Source organism: Seriola aureovittata, chromosome 16, assembly GCF_021018895.1.
Source record: "Seriola aureovittata isolate HTS-2021-v1 ecotype China chromosome 16, ASM2101889v1, whole genome shotgun sequence".
Classification (NCBI taxonomy): Eukaryota; Metazoa; Chordata; class Actinopteri; order Carangiformes; family Carangidae; genus Seriola; species Seriola aureovittata.
In genome coordinates this window covers 979,816-999,061 of record NC_079379.1, presented here as the reverse complement: position 1 = coordinate 999,061, position 19,246 = coordinate 979,816, and the positions used below count along the sequence as shown (strand labels likewise).

Sequence of the window (19,246 nt, the reverse complement as noted above, 5' to 3'; positions counted from 1 at the left end):
GACGCTGTCACTCTAACTTTGAAGAAAAAGTGATTTGCACTCCTCCTTTGAGTGCTCATAGTTTGAAAAGTTTACATGTTATGTAAAAACTGTTCCTGTCTTTTTGAGAGAGCAGAAGTTTTCCTTCGTTTTATAGTTTGAATCACATTTCTACGTGCAGGTATGAGAGAGCTGGGTGACTCAGAAAAAAGGTGCAATTTTGTAGAAAAAAAGGGAAATTTTGTGGGTTTCTAAAGAAAATTCCAATGCATTCCTAATGCATTATTTATTCCCAGTTTTTTGGGAATAACTTTGGGAAAAATTGGAATTTTAACACCAAAAGTCATAGCACCTCTTTCGGGATCAAGACGCACGTTTTAATGTATATATTACCGGGGTTTTCTCAAAGCTGCGGGACGAGTTACGCGCCAAAATTTGGCGGAAGAATAATAAACCCGAAGGCTCCGCCCCGAGGCACTCCTCTACAGCTAGAATAGCTGAGAGGAGCACCCGTGGCACTAATAAGTCTATTCTAGCTGCAGAGGAGTGCCTCGGAGCTGAGCACCCGTGGCACTAACTAGAAAATTCCAGGGAAATTTTGAGTGCCACGGGGGCTATTGCCGGGATAGGGTTAGGGTAAAAAATCTTCTAACTAGGAAATGCATTCCCTGCTTAAAATGCGTGTGAATGCTGAGAGCTGAGTTAGATTGCTAAAACAATGCTGAAGAAGCTGAAGCAATGCTGAAGAAGCTGAAGAAATACTGAAGAAGCTGAAGCAATGCTGAAGTAGCTGAAGCAACTGCTGAAGCAATGGCTGAAGATTAGAAGCAGAACTTGTAAGCTGGAGGTTGAATGTCCTGAAATGGTTGAAAAAGGCCTGAATAGTTGATGTAAGTGTAACAAACAGCACAAAACTGTACAAAATATACAAAATGTAAAATGTCTATCTGCCTTTCAATCTGTCTACCTTTCTGTGTGTCTGATTGTGTGCGCGCGTGTTTGTGTGTGTGTGTGTCTCCGGTTTGTGTGTGTGTGTGTGTGTGTGTAAGAGAGAGTCTGGGTGTTGAAGACACAAAGCTCATACAATTCTATGAGAGAAAGTGGACAGTAAACCTCTCTAAGTCCTGCCATTTAATACAAAACAGTACTTAATATCACCAAAGTTATCACACGGCCAGCATCACAGGACTCTCCTGAATACCTCTATGTGGTTTTGGTGTTTCTAGAGCCAAAAGTGTGGAAACAGGAGCGAGTTACAAAACAGGGTCAGTTCTGGTTTTCTACTCAAATCCGCTCCTATTGTAGTCTATGGGACAGTTGGAGGGTGCTTGCATCACTTGGAAGGTCACGTTTCAAATACTGTTAGTCTCTGTGCTACGGTAGACACTTTCTATGAAACAGGGCAAATTTGGCTACAAATGAGGAAGAAATTATTTGTGAAGACCGAAATATGTGGCCGTGAGGATGAGTTAAACAGTATTTTCTAGAGCTCCTCCCACTGTAGCGATGATGTCATCCACTCTAGCCTCGAACATTCTGTGCAATACACACCCATTATAAACACAAAAATGATCAGAAAAAAGCATAAAACTAGAACGGTGATAAATCAAAAACTGCTGAAGATATCAAAAAGTTGAACACAAGGTATAGCTGATAGGCTTGTTTACAGTTTAAAGGTGGAATGAAGTCTGTAGCTGAAAGTATGCTGAAGAAGTTACAGTTCAAAGGATTTGAACATGGGCTCCATTCATTTGAATGGCAAAAAAATGTCTTAAAAAGCTTAATATTTCAAAAATTATAAATAATACCAAAAGTTGAATATATACGACACTCTACAGAAAAAGCTGAACATTTTTGATTGTTGACCGATTTTTATAGCACAAAAACTGTAGGAGTAGTGAGATGCGCGAAAAGCGCGAATGGAAGGTTTAAGAATAATAACTAGAAAATGCATTTCCTGCTGAAAATGCGTGCAAATGCTGAGAACTAAATGAGATTGCTGAAGCAATGCTGAAAAAGCTGAAGCAATGCTAAAGTAGCTCAAGTAATTGTTGAAGCAATGCTAAAGTAGCTCAAGCAATTGCTGAAGTAATGCTAAAGTAGCTCAAGCAATGGCTGAAGATTAAAAGCAGAAATTGTAAGCTGGAGGTTGAATGGTATGAAATGATTGAAAAAGAATACCTCAGCATTCACACTAATAATATTATATGCCTTTAATGCTATTGCATAGCCGGCACATGATAAGTATGCAGAATAATAATATATGCCTTCAATGCTATTGAATTGCAGGCACATAATTAAATTAACTTTAATCAATATAGCTGCAGTATAAAGCAAGTGATTCAGAAAATCTTAAACCACTGCAGTAATCAACATTTACAGTTTAAGCCCCATAAGGAAATACTTTCTTGCACTAACACTGATATGTATTCTTTGTACCCTCAACGGTGTTGACACAGATACGGCCTCATAAAGATAGATGTAGCCTTTGTGAGGCTAGAAGGCAAGCAGCGTGTAGATATTACTGCTGCTGGTGTAGAAACGGATGTACACACACACTGTACAGAGAGATGCACTGTCAGGGAATACCCAAGCCCTGCTGCAGGTCCTCAGGTCTGCTAGGGGTTGGTGTGGTGGTATCTTTAACTTAATTTTAGTGTAACCACAGCTGAGTGTTGAAGCCAGTGGACAAGATGTATTCACCAGCTGGTTGGTTTATCAGAGCTTTTATTCTGAAAATAACTGAGATAACTCTGACACTATAACTGCTTCTCTAACATTGAACTGACATTCTTTCTCTCTCTCTCTCTCTCTCCTCTCTCTCTCTCTCTCTCTCTCTCTCTCTCGTGTTTTTATTTGTGCATGTGGTAGGACAAAGTCACAGGAAGTAGGTAGTTTGGGGGCCACTGAGCGGACTTCCTCCTTGGGCACCATCACTTGGTCCTACCTCACAGGACACTTGTGACCCCCATGTGCTCTCCTCATCTTGTATGAAAGATAAATCCACACAGGTAAGCACATCCCACACCCTGCCTTTTTCCATCATGTGTCCTCTATAGAGATGAAGTCATGTGTCATTGTGTTGGCAGAGGAAATTGAAGGCAAGTGTAACCATGTATTACAGGTCTGAACTGGTATGTTGATACAATATGTGGCCTTTTATTGAAGGATTATACTGATTGGTTGGTTTGTTTTGTTGTATGAGGGTGTTAAACAAGATGTGATGTAGGATGATAGTGATTTGTGTTAGTTGTTATCAAGTACCAAAAACTGCAGTTTCTCCAATGACCACTAGAGTCTGGCTCCAACAGTGAGTCACTACCCATAGACTCCCATGTTAAAATTTCCAACTTTACAGCAGAAATAAACATGTTTACAGCCTGGTACAAAAAACAGTTTTGGTTTCTATAGCTAATTATGTCCTTCATGACAACTGTTAATATAACTTACTTGTTTACATTTTACCGAAGCCAATAAAGGTTGTACTCGCAAATATTTTTTATACTGTTATCTCGAGATAAGGGAGCTTTGTTTCCTCGAGATAACAAGATATTATCAGGAGAAAACTACGACGCCTCTTTCCTACTGTGTTAAGGTGGACAACACGCTACAACATAGTTTTCATCAAACGAGCCGTCCTCTGACCTGGAGGAATAACATTGATCTCTATGAGTCAAGTGCTCAGGGACCGCCTACAAAGTGCAATATCGAAAACAGATGTATTAGTTAGTATTCAATAACCAGGTGTGGACAAAGTTCATGGCTCCATTACTTGAGTGAAAGTATAGATACTGGTCATCAAATATTACTCCAATACAGTGACAGTTGTTCAGTCAAAAAGTTAAAGTACTGGAGTGCTTGATTTTAAAAATACTGAAGTATTTAAAAGTAAATATTTTTTTTATGTCAACTCATTGTTGTATAGTTCCACATTTACAGAACCTAATGACTCTTACAACCTATCGAATAACTGACTGACTATAAAAAGTCTGTAGAAATGGCCATAAAATACCATAAAAACAGCAACTACTAAGCTGTCTGTTTAAAAGTTTATCTGGAATTAAATAAATGTTACATAAATGCGTTGCATATCTCGATATGCTTTCTCAAGTTGGACGACGAATGTTTGTAGAGAATGATGAAGTTTCGTTGTGGTAAACACAGCAAACATTTCAAATTAGATTAATCTTTCTTTATTACTAAACCTTCAAACATGGACTTCAGCTCAGACCATGGTCTCTGATGAAGAATCTTCTGCCTCATCTTTATCTAACATAGCCATCTGCTGCAAAACAGGTTCATACTGAGCTGTTAAAAGTCTGTCCAACCCTATTAATAACTTCACTCTTATGCTCTATAGTGTCACAAAAATCATGTCACACATCAGTGAGCTCCTGCTGTTTATACAACAACACTTAATTTGGAGAAATGTGCTTTTTCTCTGTTTTTGGGAAGTTTTTATTGGGAAAATAGTAAATAACTTCACACTGTAATGTCAAAAAAATCAGTCTAACCACTAGCGGTTTCCTGTTGGTTGTATTAGTATTATTATAATTATTATAATTAGGAATAAGTACATTATTCCACATTAAGTGTTGTAGTATAACCATTAGGAGAGCATTTATATGTGACATGATTTTTGTAACACTACAGTGAATAAGAGTGAAGTTATTGAATATTAACTAATATATCTCTTTTTGGTATGGCACTTTGACTCGACTCACAGCTGGCTGCTCATAGAGATCAATGTTATTCCTCCAGCTCAAAGGACGTCTCGTTTGATGAAAACTAGGTTGTAGCTTGTTGTCTACCTTAACAAAGTAGGAAAGAGGCATTGTTTCTGTTATTACAATGTTTTGGCTATGAGTTGTTGAACCGAGGAGTTCGAATCTGTGAATATCTTTCCAACTTTAAGTATAACTGTCTCATTATTTCAAGATAACAAAAATATCTCGTTATCTTGGGATAACAAGCTTTGTTATCTTGGGATAAGGGGATGAAAAAATATTTGCGAATATGGCCTTTCTCGGTTTCCGTAACATTTTATGGATGAGCGTACGCTTGTTACAAACCGGCATGCACTGAAGTCTTAGCTTCACCCACACACCTCCTCTTTGACCATTTTTGGTTTACCTGGGAGTTAGGTGTGGAGTTAGACACTGCCAAGATGACGAGGGTGGAGCAGCTCACTCTGAGCAGCTCACTCTGAGCTTCAAAACCGCTCTTCAGAAACCTCTGGGTGACATCACAGAGGCTATCTCCATCTTTATTCACAGTCTATGGTTGTTAATTGTATTAAATTGTGTATCAAAAAGTAGGGCTGGGCAATTAATTAAATTTTATTTTCATTTACGATTTTGGCTTCCTACGATTATAAAAACAAGATAATCGAGAAATAACGATTATTGTGCTGCATGCTATTGCACAACAAATTCCACCCCCCCTACGAAAGCCATCTGATGTGTTAAAGTGTGTTTTGGTCTTTTTCATGTAAGGACGGAAAAAATCTCTGGACACATCCAGTCAAAGGCCGTCACATACAGATGGAGAAGTGTTATTGACCTCCTAGTGCATAGCTCATCCGACTCTGCGTCAGGTGTGTTTTGTATGAGTTAACAGAGTTAACTAAGTTATACAGACATAAGTTAATGATGAAAACTGACCATTATCCAGCTTGGTGGGGGGGGGGGGTATCCCATGCTCAGGTATCTTTTACTCATATTGTGTATAAGGGAAATAATTAAATGGACGCAACGTTTTTTGTTTTGAAATCAGTTTTTTAATATTCTGTTTTTTTTCCAAAGTCAATGAGTAATCCTGATCTCAATATTGATTAAAATAATCTTGATTATGATTTTTGCAATAATCGAGCAAACCTGTCAAAAAGCATGAGTCATTTCGTTTCATTTATTCAATGTATAAATGATTAAAAGGTCTGTGGTCTTGTGTCATCATTCATATGTTTGGTTGTCACTTAATGGCCTCAAGTGGTCATTGAAGGAACTGCAGTTTTTGCCACTTCCATGTTGGCCTGCAGTATAATGTGTTACAGATGACGGTGTGCTCACCAGCTGCACGTCATCGACCCAAGGTGGGGGTTCGATGAAATGTTTTAACCAACAGATGTCACAGATCTTTCCAACCATTATATCAAGGTTTCCAATTGAGCAGCCCCAAATTACCCAATGCTTAGATCTGGTGGGGGGTCAACTTAGGCCAGGGGGGCCCACTGGGTGTGGAATACAAATGCAGAAACCCTGAGTACTGGACAAATTGAAATTTTGACCTGATAATGGCACTAGATGAAAAGTCAGGACATCTCTTACACGATATTAGCAGTACAACTTCTTGCATTAATCAAATTGTCTCTAATTTAGCAGTTTTCATATATTGGTCTAATAAAATAGAAAAAGTCATTGACACAGTCACATAGATATACACTCCCAAATTCTGCTAGAAGCCTCCCTTCCCCCCTGTTTTGAGTCCTGCTGTTAAGAGTGGTTTTCATATGTTAGTGAGTACGACTGCATTTGATCTAGAGGGAGCTGTGTGAAGTCTGACAAATGTCCTCAAGTGACGTCATTTGAATCAGTATCGGTTTGGGCTGGAGACAACAAGTTTGAGAATTAATAAAATGTGGGAAAGAAGTGAGCTCGCCACTCCTCTGTAAAACACTCATCATCTTTGAGTGAAGATAGAGGCTCAAGGGCACGTTAGCTGCTACTGGCATAACACACCTGAACATCTGACCCAACTGTCGGCAAACGTGTTGGAATATCTGCAAGAAACATTTGTTTTTATTCACTTTTTCAACCCTCATGACTGTGACGAGTAATCAATAGAAATTTACTACTCATAGAAACATTTTTTAGGTGTAGTTACTCCTTAAGTTTCCTGTAATTAGTATTGATTATTTCACTTACATAAGACTCACTGGAGAGCTACAGTCTCAGTCTCAGGGTGTGTCATTAGTGGAGGATCTTCAGTTTCACCATCTGTAACCTGAGCGAGGACTGTGACTTGCCACTGTCAGTCTCTATAGTTGTGGAGGATTAGGAACGTTTACTGAGGATAAAGTAAGGGTATCCACTTCATGTCCATGGCTTTAGTTCAGTGGAACTGAACTGATCTGACTGTCAAATATTGGTGTCATTTTACTTCTCAGGCTGTTGTAGTAATGTTCTGTGTCATTCTGTCCACACCTTCCTGCCCTGTGATCCTCTCAAGACACAACACAAGAGAGGAACGCATCACTAGATCACTTCACATGCTCTTATATCAGTACTGGCTCACAAAAACAACTTATTTCCTCATACAAATACTAAAATGTGGAACACAGGTCCCGTCAATCAAATATTTTCTGTCATTGGCTGAAAACAGTGATGGAAGTCTGAACTTCAAAACTCTGTCTGAGGGGGCGCTGGTCATTCTGGTCTTCATTGTGGCAGCAGAGTGCGGGTTCAGCCTTTTATAAAATGAATAAAATTACAGCCATGAGAAGTCGTCTGTATGAGGCAAAGATGCAAAACCTGACAGTCACTTCTGCGGCAAGCCAGCACCCTGTTTAAATCCAGGGAGGAAGGTTTGAGTTGATGTCACTTCTGTTCAGTTTAATTGATTGTCAGTGGTTTGTTCATGTTTTAGTTGTAGCTGTGTATCATTCATATTGACTGTGTTAGTTCCCTCTGCTGTCACTGCAGAAAAAAAAAATTCATCTGCTTCATGTGCTGTTAACATGAAAAGTGACGTACACTCAGTAATGCTATTAAGTAGGACATGTCTCATTATTATTAGAAATGAAAAATAAAATGACGAGTAATAATAGATTATAACAGATGTTCTACGACCCTGATCAGCAATAACCTTTAACAATCTAAAGCACATTTCAAACAGTACCTGGTGGAAGGACAGTCAGCTCATAGACAAGTTTACTCTCTAGTGTCTGTACAGCTGCTTGTGTTGTTCATTAATGTGTTGTTCTTGTTCTAATTGTAACATGATTCTTTCTGTGTTGTTGAACAGGGACCTGCTGTAAATCAGTTTTTAACTGAGTCAGACCAGTTTAAATGTTTCAGTGTTACTTTGAAACTTTTTCTGTAAAAAAAAAAAAAGAAATGCTGCTCACTCTCAGCTGCCCACCTGAACTCACCTCTATCACCTTACTTCTTCCAGGTTATGTGACATTTACCACCTACTTCAAAAGCCCCATGACCTCTCTGCTTTTAGTTGAAGGCATGACTGTGAGAGTTGTATAGTTCCTCGGTTTCTAAACCAACCCTCTGACCTAAACAAATCGCTACATGACTATGTTTTCATGTGTCATATTTACAGAGAGGGATTAGGTCAATGTCATTGTTCTCTTTTTTTTATTTTTCTTCTTCTTTTCTTTTTCATTTTATTCCTCCGCACCAGCGACAGTCAGAGCCAGAGGCATATTTTCAGGTCGTCCGTCCGTCCGTCCCATTCTCATGCACAATATCTCAGTAACACCTCGACGGAACTTCTTGAAATTTGGCACAAACATTCACTTGGACTGAAGGTTGAATTGATTTGATTTTGGTGATCAAAGGTCAAAGGTCAGTGTGACCTCACAAAACACTTTTTAGCCATAACTGAAGACTTCACAGCAATTATGCCAATATTTCACACAAATGGTTCATATTTATATGACTCTGGATAAACAGGGATGTGACCTGAAACTAGTCTGAGTGGAGGAGTTTCACTTTTTTTTTTTTTTTCATTTTCCTCTTCTTTTTTCATTTTTTTCTTATACTATTGTGATTTAATGTCAGTGTCCAGAACAATGTTTCATGTAGAAGTAATTTTCCACCACAATGACCAAAGCCTTAATCATGGTTATCAGAGTTTGAATAATTTTTGTAATATGATCCAGGCACCTCTAATGCTGATATGTATGGGCTCACATTAGGATCAAAACGATTTTGACCTTGTAGGGTGATGAGTTTCTCTCTTTTAAGTTTCTTACAACCAAGCAACTTCTTCTACTCTTTATATGGGGTTACAACACAACAGCTGCTGAGCCTTATGTAAAACAAAAATTAAAACAGCTCATTTCGTTAGCTTTTCATTTAAACAACAATAACACAATATAATCATGATTCCACTCAGAGCTGACAAATAATAAATACAAAATCTAAAATAAAAGTGACCAAAAACTGAAATAACACAGTTCAGCATTTGGTGCACTTTCAGAAATTTTAAACTGTATATTTATATATTATATTATAATTGTATGTTCACAGTTTTCCAGTGGAGTGTGAAATTACAGTGTAATGCACATTTCAGGAGGCCTTGTCTTTCACGTGAATGATTTAAATAGTATAGTTAACTTGGGATTCATCTGACTTTATGTTGTATGTCCGTCTCCATTATAAATTGTGTCTTTGGGTGAGGGAGTATCATAACCAAATGAAATCTGAATACATAGACGTCATTTACACACTTATGGAGTCAATGCAAATGACTTTTTCCCATGATCATGGAAATAAATTCACATAGAAAATTGTAGACAAGAAGATACTCGTCATGGCTTCCCTCTAAAGTCCTGCTGTTAAACAGTGAGTGAAGAATCAGAATCCAAACCTCAGCTCAGTGTCACTCTACGTCTGTGCCGTCAGCTGGGTGGCTTCACCTTCTTCATCCTTACTAAGACAGAGTGACAGAATAAGAGAAGAGGCTCCAGTAACTAAAACGCTGCTGAAAATAAACAAGTGGCTCTTTGAGTTAGACCAATTAAGATGAGCAGGATAGCAGTTGAGTTTCTTTTGTGTTATAATATGTGTGTGCTTAGATAAGTTCACTATAGTGCTCTCTGTGTCACAGAGCTCAGCTCTGCTTTCACTGTATAATGTGTCCATGTGTGTATGTCTCCACATGCTGCTTCTATGAGTTTGTCACAATGATAATCCATCACTGAAACATACAGGCTTGACCATCTCTTTGACAGACTTTAGTGACTACAGTGTAATCATGACTGATAGAAATAGCCAAGTTATAAACGAAGGATATAAATAGTAATAAATCAGAATGATCCTTTAAAGGTCCATATAATATAAAGGTCTCTGTCCATGTGTTGTGTGATTATAAAGCAGGTCTAGCTTCTATATTAATACTGTGAAAATATCAAAGCGCTCAGTCCACACAGAAATGCACACAGCCTGTATTCAGTAACTGAGCCTTAAAACCAGCCGTCAGGACTTCATCTCCAGCTGGGTACACTATTGTAACAGTCTGTTGTCTGGTCTTCCATTAGACAACTTCAACTCATTCAGAACACTAACAAGAACCAGGAGATCTGAGCACATCACTCGTATTCTTAAATCTTTAAACTGACTATCAGTTACCAACAGAATAGATCTGTGAGGCGGCGCCTCAGTAGCTCACTTGGTAGAATGCGTACTACATAGGCTCAGTCACTAATGATGTGGGCCCAAAATACATTTCTGATCTCTTTGAAGAATGCAGGTCTTTAGGAAGCAGTTAGCTGATCGAGCATGGAGTCAAAAAGGGAGAAGCTGCTCCCAACTACTGTGCTGCACACACGATGTAAAATGTGCCCCAACTCTGGCTGCTCTGCTCCTGTCTTGCGCCTGTGATTCATTGGTTTCTCTACTGCACTTTTACATATTGGTATTATTTGGGGCAACTTACAACTTGTTACTGTATTTCTGTATTTAATTTCCTTTTTCATTAATTTTACCTGTTTTTTTAAAATCTGATTTTATATTTGTCTCTGTCTTTTTTGATTTTATTTAGATTTGTATTACTTATTGTTTCTTATGTCGTTCTAATGCTTTTCTTTGCCTTTGTGAAGCATTGTGAGTTGCCTTTCTGTTTGACGTGCTGTATAAATGAAACTGCCTCCCCTTGTGTAGAACAGCATAGCATATGTTGATAGTAAAGTGGCTGTGATGTTCTTTTCAGACTTGATGTCGGAGTGACGAAAACGGGAAAGAAGAGGAGCACCGACCAGCGCTCTGCGTCCTGGGGCAGTGCTGACCGGCTCGAAAAGGCATGAGCACAAATACACACACATTCAGGCCAAACCTCTTGTTTGATGCACAGGATGGTAAATTTGCACATGGTGCTTGTATGTGGCTCCATGAACTGAAGTTTCCCACACACCCCCTTCTCTTTTTCCTTTCCAGCCTTTTGTATACATGCAGCAGAAGTAAAGAAATTTACTTAATTTTAATGAACAAAGATCCACGGTGGTATCATCTTACACATACATTGGCTTTGATAAACTGTCTTTGAAATTATATGTCGAGGAACTCACAAAAGATTTAAACAAAAGCTACATTTTATTCACAATGACACAAAAGTTATCTTATACACTCAGACAAGAATTACATCATTTGACAGTAACTCCACCAATCTTACACATCGAAGTGTGTTTGTAGGTGTCAGAGAATAGTAGTGTATGTGAAAATGTTTTATGAAGTCTCTTATGTCTCTAGAGGCAGCTGTTGGTTGGGGCTGAAAATTACAACTTAAGAAATGAAGAAAATCAGGGGGTGCAAACCCACAAACAGCAACAAGCAAGGTTGACTACTGTTGAAGGAGCGAGACCACGCCCACACTTGTTTCTTCATCACAAAGCCTGAGATGTTTTGGTGATGGTGCGCTCAAAGTTTGTCTGTTTGTCCTGCCTTCATCAAATGTGAGCAAAACTCTGTGTATGAGCAGGGGATGCGCAGGATGTCTCCAGCGAGTTCAGTCAGGATTGCTCAAAATCAGCTTTGGTTATGAAGAAATATGTGCTAGGCCACGCCCACTTGTACCAATTCAGGGGCTGCATCCTTTGGAGGACCTGGTCTACGAAAGAGTGGACCCTCCTTAGACCATGAGGTGGTCTGGCCTACGGAGGATTTTCGCTTTGGTCACCTTTGCTTCACACAGTGAGGCTCCTGTCGCCTAGCAACCTTGACAACACGTAACTTTTTTTCACAGAAGCATGAGGTTATAAGACCCGTAGTTTTAACAGTTGTACCGTTAGCTGTTGTACTGAGCTGAAGCACAATACTTACATTTAATAGTGTAATCCTCAGGCTCTCTGTCAGTGTTCTTTTTTTTTCATTATCGGCGCACAATGAATCTTGGGAAAAGAAAAGGCCTTAAGATATCTACCAAGCCCCGCCCTCGCCTAACATAATTTGATTGATTTACCAAATGTTTCACTAATTGAACAATAATGAAAGGTCCATGTTAAAGAACCAACTGCATCAGAAGTCAGCCCCCCATCATCACATGTTTTCAGGTTGTCTGCCCCCCCCCCCCCCCCATTATGACTGAGGAATGCAACCGTGAGGCGGTAATTCCCACACCTCCACCCAACCCTGCAGGCTGGTTCCACACACAGACCTGCAGCTCTTTATACATCCATGACACAGACAGAGAGCAGAGAAGAGAGATGAGGACAGCGATGCCACCTGGTCACTGTCTTTTTATAGAGTCCCACCCTCACTCTCTGTTTGCTGTTATTGGTTGGGAGCTACACACCCACTGCCCAGAGGTTGCGGTCCAGAAACATCCTGAACACAGCAAAATAAGAAGAAAATAGAGGTCTCTGAAGAAACATACACCGCCACACACTTTGGTCATAAGTGAAGATTGAGAGGGATTACTTTTGTATGAGTCTATACATCCTGCATAGTATAGCTTTAAATGTTGTAAATATGTATCTGATACATTGAAATAACAGTTGTAGATATTAAATATGACACAGCTGACACAACTTTCTTTAGCTACTTAATCCAAATACTGAAGGTCCTGTTACCACTCTGCATGTGGAAGTCTTAGTACAGAGGAGGTTGTGATACTTTTTTATCTATGTTTTCATCTCTTAGTTACATTGTTGAAAATGACATGATGCTGTACTTGAGAAATCATGGTTTAGTATCAGACCTACAAGTTTGATGTGGTGAGGAATTAAGTGCAGTTGTTGTAATTGACAGTTTCCTCTGTATAACCTCCTGTGTGACATCATAGCATCACATTGTATATGTGGCTTTATGGTGCTGATGGTGCACGGCAGTGACAGACTCACATTCTCTGAAGCTGCACCCTGCATGAAGCTCTCAGCTCCACCCTGCTGATACTCAGCAGCGGCAGGGAGGCGGCAGATAACGCTATCTCACTCTTAACTACCAGCTTCCTCTCTTTGCAATGGCTATAACCTGCCGCAATTTATGGTCAGCCGAGCCCCAGCTGGCTCCTCTCCTTCTCCTGCAGCAAAGAGAACTATGAGGACTGGGTGGATGACAGCTCAGCCCTCATTAATGTGTGCACAGGCACCTTACTGAGTTACACGGCTGCAGAGGAGGAGCAGCACTGACACAGATTCTTCAGATGTCAATACACGAGGTGCAAGGAGGAAGAGGAGAGGGGACAGACCTGAGCAGTGCAGCTACATGAGAAAAGTCAGCTGGAACATTAGTGTGAATAATAAGACTTCTCTGTCTGATCCATCTGTATCTGAATAATGAAGCAGGTGTGTTGTCCAAGCAAACTCTGTCTTAGTCTAACTTAGAAAACTGTAGCTACAAACTTGAGGGCTATGTGTGGGGGAAGGGGTGAGGAAGGTGTGTGGTCATTTTTACATTTAGCACTAGAATAAACCATAAAATATTGATGAATCATTGAACTATTAGATAGGGTTGCTGCAGTAGTCTGTTACCAGAGTTACACACACTGATTATAGAACTTATCCACTGTCCCCATTGTCTTTTATCATGTTTTTTATAGACATAAAACCCATTTTGCCACTTTAAAACAATAGATCTCAATATTTTGTTGAATGCTACAATTTGACTTGATTTATTAACAACTTATATTAAAGTAAATATGCTTGCAACAAAGCCCATTAAAGACAACAGAAATCTAACCATGCCTTAACCTCCAGGCTGAAAAATTAAGCCAAGACTCAAGTGCCAAAAGCTGCAGTTCCTCTAATGACCACCAGAGTCTGGCTCCAACAGTGAGTCAGTCCCCATAGACTCCCATGTTAAAATGTCCAACTACAGCAGAAATAAACATGTTTACAGCCTGGAAGATACTAAATCTGACACAGCCGACACAACTTTCTTGAGCTACTTAATTCAAATTGAAGGTCCTTAATCAAACCTGTGAAGTTGATCATCTTAAATTATTGATATGATATAAATCAATCTAACAATCAGTTAGATAAAAGGCGTATCACTGTAATGTGTCACTCCTTTACATCTGCCTGGCTGTCATGAATGAGCGCTGTGCTACATCACTAGCTGAGGTGGACCAAATCCAGTAGAGTACAATAAAGAAAGGATCGAGTTTTGATACTGATCGAGTCACCACTCTGCGTGTGGAAGTCTTAGCACAGAGGAAGTCGTTATACACAGCAGTTTTGGTCTCTATAGCTAATTACCTCATGACATGACAATTTCTTCATGACAACTGTTCGGGGGGTGAATTTTTTATACAACTCACCTGTTTACATTTCATTAAGGCTTAAAGTTATGTATAAATGAGGGCGTGGCCTCTTTGAGTGTCAGATTGGTAAGCGTATGTTTGCCACAAACTGGCATTCAATGAAGTTTCTGCTCCACACAAGCCCCTCCTCTTTGTCCATTTTTGGATTCACTGGGAGTTAAGGGCGGAGTCAGTCACTGCCAATATGGTGACGGTGGAGCAGCTCATTCTGAGCTTCAAAACTGCTCTTTAGAAACTTGCGGGTGAGGTCCATCTTTATTTACAGTGTGTGAAACTTACTATAAACAAATTGGAAGCTGATCTATATTCAGATTGTTGACAAGTACTAATCTGAAAACAAACACTATAATCCTCCTCTCTCCTGTCCTCCTGACCCTGATTAGTGAGTAGTGTCATGTTAACTCACTCACCTGCTGCGGGCGAACAATTCTAAAACTGTGTTTTCACTTTGTCATTATGGAATATTGTAGATTGATAAGAAAAAATGATTTTCTACATAACAAAATGTGAAAGAAGTGAAAAAACGCAGCATTTTATCATCCATCCTGTAATAGTGACTTTTCAGGTATTTTTTTTTATTTTTATTTACTGTCCCTGTCTAAACAAAGGCTGTGCATCCTGAACTCCAGCCTCAGCTCAGCTCTGTCACATCAGAGTATTGAGTCATTTCCCACAGTCCAGCGAGAGTGTGGTGAAGCTGCCGTGGTCAGTGTTCCTAGTTTCTTCAGGTTCTGATTGTGATTCAAACTGTTAGTGTTTTTATAGAGTGTGCACCGAGGTCTGTCTTCATCTAAGCTCAGAGGCCCGACAGCTTTATAGAGCTTCCAGTGGGATCTTATTGACTTGTTTCAAGTCCACTTACCTGCTTCATGTTTATGTTTCTCCATGTGTTTCCTCTGTCTGCTCGTCCTCCAGCAGATTGCAAAGCTTCAGCAGCAGCTCCAGCGCGGTGAACCAGGAGGACACCACAGTGAAGACAAAGACCAACTGTCCCCCCCTCCAGAACAACACCATCGCCCACTCCATCCTCACCAGCACCACCAACCACACCTCCACAGCCAACCACGTTCAGGTAGCGTTCTGCCTGAAAACCTTTATCACTGTCCTGAAGATTTAAGGACCAAGCTCAGATTGAAATATTCAGTCACGTGAGTGTCTGTAGACAGTCGCACACATAATCATGAATCTGGTGTGTGTACAGTCATCTTACAGATGGAGGGATTACTGTTGCTATAACCTGTCATCATGAATGAGTAGACTAAGTAGCTTACATGCTATGAGTGAAATGAGGGTATTATACTGTACATCTCTTATAATTCACCCTGTGATCAAATTCACCATGTGATTTAAAAGTACAGGTCTTCTTTAACAACGGGCCAGGTGATTCTCAGTCTCTGGCCAGAATAGAGTCAGTGTGTTGATCATGTGTTTATTCCTCTGACGTGGACCAGAGAAGAAGCTTAGATCCTGAATATCTATGAATGTGAATGTTTTTCTTTAAAGTCTGGTGTGTGTTAAAACTCGACCTTAGAGGCGACTAATGTGTTAAACAGCTACATTATATGTAGTTATGGCTTTTGCTCTAAAAGCTGCTGATATGATAAAGATCAATACGGCTGTGGCTGATTGATCTGTCCACTATGTGATGTCTGACTGATGAATTTCAGAATAAAGGTCGTAGTGTCGGCTACAACCAACAGCAGCTATAAACAGTGAACATTAGCTTGGTCATGTAGCAGAATATGAAGTGATTCGGTGAAAGAGTGAACAATAATGTGGAAACAGTGGAGACCTCTGCTGGTCACTTTAGACAACACTAGCTGGGAGTGTGTTTACACATATTACAGTTTTTCTGAAAAGCTTTGATGCAATTCACTCATCAGAAACATCATTCTCACAACTCTTAATGCAGTTCTCAAAACAGTTCATAGATTTCTCCTAACACTAAATCGCCAGTGCAAAAGCCTCTAAAAAAAAACCTTGTTCACATGTGTTGAAACATGCAAAGTCAATCAGTCACTTCAACATTGTCACTAATGAATTAAACCTTTTCACCAGAGCTTCAAGACTTAAACTACAAATGTTTTGATGTTTTGATAAAAACCTGACTGACTTTAGAAAGAGACAACTGCAAAAAATACAGACTAAAAATGTTTAACACTGCATTGGTGTTTATTGGACGTTGAACAATTATAACCTCTTAACAGATCACTGTCCTGTCATTTTAGAACACTGTATGGAAATGTATATACAAGCCTATGGAAAACAGAAGAGCTTTAGATTTAGAACATGGTGTATCCAAAGAATTACTATACTGAAAAAATTGTTGATGTTTTTACTGTATCATATTTTCAATGCAGTGTTTCATTTTGCAGCAGATTCGTGGCACTTTGCATTCTGTGTGCAATTTATGGATGTATGTGTAGAATTTTGAAAAAATTAGACCTAGTTTAGAAAATGTGTAAAAGCAGTTGAAAAAAATTTGATTGAAAACACTGATGCTGCAGGACAGTATCAAAGTGAGTGAGAGGTCTGTCATTCTATCTGATGCAAACAAACTGTTTTCATGAGTTGTCAGAGTCAGATGAGAAATGCATCGACACGATGAGAAAACATCATTAGAAGTGAACTATGTGTGGATACAAAGGAAGCTTGTACAAATACAATGAGAATTGCTAATTAGTGAGAGAAAATGATGAACTGTTTTGAGAACTGCATTAAGAGTTGTGAGAATGATGTTTCTGATGAGTGAATTGCATGAAAGCAATTGAGAAAAACTAATTAATGAGGCTATTAGTTCACGATACACAAGTAAATATTCACACACTTCTGATAAAATATTTTTCATGTATTAATGCAAAGAGAAAAAATATCTTTATCTATCTGTGCTTGTAGACTGGCTATTCTATCCTCTTGACTTTTATTTTGAAATATTTACCTTTACTTCCACCTGTCTACCTTTCTACATTCTTAAATTCAACAAGGAAAAATGAAAAAAAGGAATTTACAAACAGCAGAATTGTTTCTTCCAATTTGATTTTCACAACAAAAACAGGAAAACGTTTTCATGTTTTTGGTTTAAAATGAAAAAACAAACTGCCGGAAAGTGCACTGACCCATTAGCCAAGTGATTTCAGTCTGTGGAGAAATAATTTGCAGGGGCAGCAGTCTGCTAAAGTGGTGGTCTCTTCAAGTCCAACACTAAACTGGCAATCAGGTTGTATTGTTAATGTATTGTAATGCCGAGGTGCCACAAACTCGTGACTCTCTCCTCCAAGTGAGTCTCCAGAGAGAAGTTTCTGAAATTTACCAAAGTCCAGATCATATTTTAGTGTTTGTGTGTGTGTATACATGTTTTTGTTACCACTTTGGGATTCTTCTGGTAGAAACACCTTGTTGGCATCAGACGTTGTCATGACAGTACTGATGACGCAAGATGTCATTCCTGAGGTCCTGGTTAAGGTCAGGGGGTCAAGGTGAAGGGTAGGGGTCCACATTGAATGTCTTTACAAGGATAGCTGCACGAACTCTGTGTGTGTGTGTGTTGTGTGTTGTGTGTTGCAGCACTTTTCCATGTCGAAGTCGGCCCAGATGCCGCTGTCCAACATCACAGTGCCAAAGCCCTCCATCTCACGGGTGCCCAGCAGCATGGAGGGCATCAACCATGAGCTGGAGAAGGTCTTCATCAAAGACAACGGAGAGAAGGAGGAGCTCAAGGTGAGGCTCTGTTTGATCCACGTTCATCCTGAGACGGACTGTGATCAACCAGTGTTCAGTAAACCTGTTTCAGTCTAACTGACTAACCTGGACCGACTTGCTTCTTATCAGTTTTCTGGTCTCACCCCCTGCTGTCTGTCTCCTCTCGGCCTCTGCAGTCCCTGGAGGTTCCTGATGGGCGGCGAGCACCCTTCCCTCCCCAGCAGCGCAGCAGCAGCACTCGCAGCATGGACACCCAGACTCCCTCAGCCCCCGGCCGGTCCAGCAGCTGCTCCAGCCTGTCGCCTTGTCCCTCGCCAGCTTGTCCCCCAGGATCACATGACGGCAGTCCCTACTCCACAGAAGATCTACTGTACGACCGCGATAAAGGTAAAGAACATTGAACTGATGACCCACTAAAGCTAAAACACAAAATTCTTGGTCCTGGATCAAAACACAACTCAGTCTGACCTTCAGTTCAGGTCACACATCAGGTTACTCCGAGCAGCCTTACCTTTTTTTGAAGGAGCTTCCTCACATTAATGCTCAGAGTTTTTGGGGGTATCATCTGTTCAATTACCATTTGTTAGTTTCTTTCAGTTTGCATTAACAAACAAAACTGCAAAAGCCAGTCGACTGATGACGACTGCTCATCACATTTTAAGAACACACGAGGCAGTACATGTTGTTCTTATACGGATTAGACAGATCATCATTTTTTTTATTTTGCCCATGATGAGCAGCTGTCAGAATGTTGGCTAAAAAGTGACATTCTCTAAAATATATAAACAAAATCTACATGAGACTGACATTTATTTTCAATACTAGTACTGATATGAAACCTGGTTTTCAGTATAAATAGTAATACTGAGTGAACGACTTCTAACAATAGAGATGCTACTTTTTGTCCAAACATAATCAGTTATAAGAGAACTTACATAAAATACAGTCTAACCTTGATTATCAAACTATGATTTAAAGCTGCACTAAACAATATTTTTATATTAACAGTGGGTGAGATGTCACTTGTCATGACAAATCACCAGAGAATGAACTTTTTTAGCTAGTGTTTTAGTTTAGT

General features: G+C 39.6%; 1 protein-coding gene across 1 annotated transcript in view; it reads left to right on the top strand.

The window, feature by feature from the left end:
* The window catches only part of glcci1a (glucocorticoid induced 1a), a 47,789-nt gene that overhangs the window by 10,212 nt on the left and 18,331 nt on the right, over window positions 1-19,246 (top strand). The window contains exons 2-9 of the mRNA XM_056399627.1: window positions 1,206-1,213; window positions 2,851-2,941; window positions 6,051-6,070; window positions 10,924-11,011; window positions 15,385-15,617; window positions 17,856-17,931; window positions 18,034-18,186; window positions 18,345-18,555. Coding sequence (XP_056255602.1) covers window positions 1,206-1,213; window positions 2,851-2,941; window positions 6,051-6,070; window positions 10,924-11,011; window positions 15,385-15,617; window positions 17,856-17,931; window positions 18,034-18,186; window positions 18,345-18,555 — 880 coding nt within the window. The remainder of the gene's footprint in view (window positions 1-1,205; window positions 1,214-2,850; window positions 2,942-6,050; window positions 6,071-10,923; window positions 11,012-15,384; window positions 15,618-17,855; window positions 17,932-18,033; window positions 18,187-18,344; window positions 18,556-19,246) is intronic.